General features: G+C 43.8%; 1 protein-coding gene across 1 annotated transcript; it reads left to right on the forward strand.

Moving 5' to 3' along the window:
• Positions 1-1,112: 1,112 nt before the first annotated feature.
• E1B28_006809 (uncharacterized protein) lies at positions 1,113-1,367 on the forward strand (the record flags this gene model as incomplete). The annotated part of the gene is made up of 1 exon (XM_043151509.1): positions 1,113-1,367. One exon carries the CDS (start codon positions 1,113-1,115, stop codon positions 1,365-1,367), a length of 255 nt encoding a protein of 84 aa, XP_043012605.1.
• Positions 1,368-6,000: the final 4,633 nt, after the last annotated feature.

Consider the following 6,000-nt stretch of genomic DNA (forward strand, 5'->3'; position numbering starts at 1 on the left):
TTGGTGCCCTCAGTGCTGATGGACAACTATCTGTGGGTGCTTTATTCTTCATGAAGTCTGTTGCTGAAGTCCGGCGTTAGAACTACCTGCAATCACATGGAAGAGAGTAGCACTGAGTCGACGGCTGGAAACAATTTTGATGAGGTTCTTCAAGTGCTTCAGCTAATCATACGACATTCTGTGTGCAGGTTAATTGATGAAGATACAGCAAATTTCACCACAGAGCAAAAGGCATTTCTGAATTGCCAGCTTTGATTCTACATCTCATACTGAGACAACCTGCTCAATGGAGATGACAGATGGTTTTGGAAGTATATGGATAACCTGGTTGCCCGTTATTCAATTCATTGGAGTCCATGTGGCTACGTGAATGAGTGGAATTCTTTGGAGTGCACTTTGTGGACTAAGCAAATGACATCTGTAAGTATTTTTTTAGCTTCAGTATTCCCTATTGTGATGCACAAAGTAGGGCATCATTCAGTACATGGACATGAAGTCCAGTAGTGTTCAAGGACTTGTGAAACATCTGTGAGGTATGCTTAAAGCGGCATCACCCGTTACACAACCACAAGGGTCCAATCATGAAAATAGTTCCATTGTGCCAACCTCTTTTCCTCTCCATCCAAGTTCTATCAATGGTCGGGGGAATCCGGGCCTCTGAGAAGTTGAGGATCCCTCCGGTTGCAACGAAGCCTATCATTGATCACAATCGCAATCTCAACTTGGGTGTATTGGGTGCGCTTGTCTGGGCTGGAAACCAGTCATCCAAAAAATTGGCTATGGGTCGTATTAATTCATGTGTCTGGTTGTAGTCCATATATTATCTATCGGTATGGGGGAACTGTAGAAAAATAAAAAGTTGTAACTTTGAGAATCAGGAATTGCGAATGTGTCAAGCTGTCAAACAGGTATTATGGCAGCATCAAGTCTAACGAGTTTCAAAGAAGATGAAAGCTAAAAATGAATGAAAAGGTGTCCTTGATCGGCAGAGGGGGGTTATTTTTTCATACTCACTTTTTGAAATAATAATTGTACTTTTCCTGTACGATTTCTTTATCCCTCTTCCTCTCCTGCTTCAGTGATTTTCATTTACACCATCCATTTTCTTCACTATGGGTCGCACACCAACTGGAAATCCACATGGGAGACCTCAAGGGCTGAAAGGGGAGAAACTCAAGATTCTCAAGGACATGGAGGGTGCATATGAGAAAATCCCATCGGACATAGCAAAACTAGCTGCCAGAAAGATTGTGGAGCTATGGGGTACCAGTACTGCCTTGTGCGCAGTACCCGAAGAGGGCATTTATACACCAGATGAACCTCTTGAGAAGTGGCCAGAGGGTTTGGAACGCGATAATGCGACTTAGTTGACTATGCTACAAGGTTCTTTTTGCACTTTAAACAGTGCTATGGAGTGATATTTATCGTATTAAGAACTAGAGTGAGCCCAAATTGCTAGTTAAAGCTAGTGCCACTAGTAGAATGTGCCTTAGGCGCAGCTAGACCAGTTAGAGAGAGCCGTAGATCGTGTCAGAAAACTGTATGACCATTCGAACCTATAGAACACTATGAGCAGAGGACTTAAGCAGTAATTCACCAAGTTCTACTCTCTACATTCTACTATACACTGGTATATCAAGGGATTGTACTATTAGGAGACTTGTAGTCTTCACAGAACCGTTCGTAGCAGAACTTAATGGAGTCAAAAGACCTTCATACTAGGAGTGCCTACTTCTACGGGGGATTTAGTTGACAAGAAATCGGACATAGGACCACACAGACTAGGAGAAATTTGATATGACTGTAGATCGAGTCCCGATCTGAGGAAAAGACAAAAAGATATGATACAGATCACAGATCACAGATAGAGTACCTAGGAACCAGGCAGGAATGAACAACTGATCTTGGAGTCCGCGCTGTTCATGTGCTATGGCGATTCGGAACTCTGGATCCATATGCTGGAACTACTTGGACACACAAAGTCCATATGATTTGATAACGTCGAAATACAGGATAAGGTCTGTAGGCAGGAAATACCATATGGTACGCCTATGTAGGTCCATTCTACATGCTGAAACAAGAATGAAGAACGGTCCAGATTGGTCCAAAACATATGATTCAAATACGGAAAAGCTCCGTAGACAAGATTCTGCACATGTAGCAGTCCCTAGCAATAAGATTCCACATGGATTTGTAGCTACGGTGCATTATTTTTAGAGATGAAACAAGTAGAGATATGATTACAAAGCTAGCGTAGAAGTAGTATAAAAGCAGCTCATGTATCCGTAGATAAAAGAGTACTACCCGTGCATAGGAAAGTCCTGAGTGGGTTGCCTGTGAGTAACTGCTCTTGACACCAATAGAGAGATTTGCCCTGTCATTGTGCAGTGAAACGATAAGATTTGATTTGAACTATACGAGACCGTCGAGGTCAAAACTAGAGAACTATCTGTCCGTAGGCCACCGAGGTCTTGATTACTGTTTCGTGATCCATCGAGGGTCTTAGCGTTCGTGTCCGCCGAGGACTTAGTTTTCGTGTCCGTCGAGGGCAATAGTCTCCAATCATTCGAATTAGTCTTACCGTAGACGAAATTCACAGTCCCACTTAGTCCACTGGACAATAAACAGAGCCCCTACAAACCTTAGAATCCCGTAGCTGTGGTGTTTTTACACTTGCAGTTACACATTGATTTCATAAGAACTTCATACGATACTGAGACTGTGATCTTGTGCGTAACCTTTGCCAAGCAGTCCACCCTTGCAATCTTTCCTGGTGTGTAGAGTTATTGATAGACTTTACACGGAGGTTTACTAGTTTTTGGGTTGATTTGGTGTTGGTGCTACTCCCGTAGCTCTGATATTAGGTTGACTCTTGAGTGGTATACTTCGCCCATTATCTGGTGACCACCGCAGGGGGTGGAAATAAGATTACATTCAGTATCAAACGAAATATTGTGAAATTCCGGTAGTTTTAGCCCTACGGCGAGAACTACAAAAACAACAAAAACCAAAAGAACTTCTCTCAGAAAGATTAGTTCACAGCGACGTAATACTCGCACTTCACTAGCGGCTGGCAAACAAGTCTTACAGACACATAGTCTTACGGCTTTAGCATCTAGTACCCCAGCTCAAGTACCGAGAGCTGGTCAGTCTTCTCGATCTACGTGCAATTCTACGCAAGGAAGAGAAGCTACCCAAGTTATCCCAAACGATTTAAGAAACCCCGGTTTCTCTTTTGACAGAAGTCCGAGGGAAGTATTCCGAGATACAAGATCTACGCAAGGTCCTAGAAACCAAGCATTAGAAACCCCATACAAAACCCCAGAGATTTTAACTGAAGACATTGAACCGTTTTCTTCACCGTTATCATCTCTACCCTCCGGATACAATTCAGACTTTGACCTACGGGAAGAAGAGTTTTATTCTTTTGAACTAAACCCGAGTTTATTTCTTGAAAGACCATTAACAAGTATGTCCCATATATCGAATGACCCAGTAGCGGCAGGTGCGCCAGATGAAGAAAGACCGATAAAGAAGTCCTGGACAGAGTTCTCTAAAGGTGCTTTGAAAGAATTAGACAAGGATATGTCGAAACGAAGGCTCCCCACATTCAACCGTCTAGATCCTGGAAATCTACGGGAATGGATGGCAGCTATCCTACAATATGGGAAAGTCAAGGGCTGGAAGTTAGATGAATCTTTTATCATTCTAGCAATGATTCAAATGGAGTTCGAGACCTCTCGACTCCTGGCACATCATTTGCCATCTATGAGAGGCTATAGTTGGGCCGCCTTTGAGAAAGAGATGTTTGATTCGTTCCCGTCGATTAGGGATTTAGAAATAGGAGCACTGGAGAATTTAGATCTGTTGAAGGCTAGGTTCTCTGGTATAGGAGAAGAACAGCTACAAAAGCTTACTTCGTTTAATATGGAGTTTGAGTTTGAAGCAGACAAACTTGCAGGAAGTTTGTCAAATCGAGAGAAAGTACAGAAGTTTGCGGAATGTCTAGACCCGACATTCTGGCGAGAGATCAGAAAGAGGCTACGGGACCCTCACTATGTTCGAAACCTGCAGGCAGAAAAGCCCGTAGAAGTAGATAGTGGGTGGGTGGCTTCCCAGCTAGACCCTTTTGCTTTCTCCCAAGTTAGGGATATGGCTTTGACCATAAGTAATGAGTTAGTAGGCGATTGCTACGCACCTCAGGGCTTAGATCCTGTTAGCTATATTCTAGGAGTGAAAGCGGCGGCTCCCGTAGGAACCCCTTTGATCACTCGTGCAAAAATTGAGCCTACGATAGCTCCATTGTCTTCGTACAAGAAGGAAATAGCTTCTGACGAGTTGACAATGAAACTTTTGGCCTCCGTAGACGCACAGAATACTCGAATGAACGACTTCGCGCGTGCAGTTTCTGAACTTTCGAAGAAGATGCCTGACTTCAGTCAGCCTAACTTCTACAAAAACATGCAAGCTATGGCGTATCATAATGGAAGCCAAGGGCAGAGTAGTGGTGGATCTAGGCCTTCGAACCAGATTGCATCCAACTCTACGGCTGCAGGGCAGCCATATAGGGCACCTACGGACAAAAATTGCATTATTTGTGATGAACCCGGGCATTTCTGGAGAGAATGCAGGCAAGCACAAGAGCTATCCCAGAAGAAGTGGATAGTTAAGAATGAACATACGAATAGATTGGAGATGTACGATGGGAATAACCTCCCACCGCCTGATCCAGTAAAGAAAGAATCGCGAGCAGACAGAATTAGAGCTATCGCTAGAGAGAAGGGATGGCCAGGTGCTGAAAAGACCAGTTTCTTCTTACAAGGAGACTTGGATCTTGATGATGATCTCCCAGATCGTCAATCTGTGCCTACGATAGAAGTTTTGCTACAGAGAATTGCTGCTTTGGAGGTAGAGACTCGTCGCCAGTCGGGCGACAGCTCAAAAAACTAAAAGGTCCAATGATGGACTCCTCAGATAAGAGAGATAGATCTCGAGATACCCAGAGGAGACCGGAGGACCCCAAAAAAATAAAATTACCACCAAAACCCCAAGTAGTAATATCTACGCTGTCGTTCTGGAGAAAACAGCCATATGTGATACCTCAGAGAAAGCCTTTCAAAGAAGAGGTCTCTGAAGAAGAAGATGAAGTAGAATTAGATGAAGAAGAACCTCCATCGCAGGTTGATAGACGTCCTTCCACTCCGCTGCCTAGGGCTTTCGATAGAATTCAGCCTGTAGAACGCGTCCCACAACCAAGGGATTCTGTATTGCCCCGAAGCGTAATTCCTGAAGACAAGGGTGCTTCAAAATCTAAGAAGGTTTATTCCGAAAACGTGAAGAAAGCGTCTACGGAAAATCTTCAAAATGTTGAAACGAAAAGATATAAGCAACGGGTGATACAAGACCTAATTGACCAAATGATGGCCAATCCAGCTAGTGTCTGCTTGAACAAGCTCACGGCTTCAGAAGAGTTCCGAAAGGCATTGCTACAGCGAGTCAGGAATAAGCACATTCGAACGAAGAACTATAAAGTGTTCCTTCAAACGTTAGACTATCCGATAAAAGACTCTACGGCGGCTGAGGAACCTTTTGATGAAGAAGCGGAGTTTGTGAAAGTAGATAATATTGAGACTGTAGATTCGTTCGAAACCTTAGAAGAGGAAGAAGACGGATTGGAAGCGGGTTCAGTAGTTCACCGAGATGTTGTGGAAGTTTATCGCACCAAGTTAGATTCTGAAGAAAAACAGAAGGTCGTGATAGTAGCTGGCTTGTCCGAGGGTCTCAGATGTGTATTTCCTGAGGTTAACGGTTCTACGGAAAGAGTAGAAGCGGTGATCGATGGTGGATCACAAATAATCGCGATTGACGCATGGGTTGCTCAAGGATTAGGCTTGCAATGGGATCCGAATTCAGTGATTCACATGCAGTCTGCCAATGGACAGCTGAAACCAACACTGGGAGTGTGCAGAAATGTACCTTTCAAGTTTGGTGAAGTAACAG

Source organism: Marasmius oreades, chromosome 3 (assembly GCF_018924745.1).
Source record: "Marasmius oreades isolate 03SP1 chromosome 3, whole genome shotgun sequence".
NCBI classification, from domain to species: domain Eukaryota; kingdom Fungi; phylum Basidiomycota; class Agaricomycetes; order Agaricales; family Marasmiaceae; genus Marasmius; species Marasmius oreades.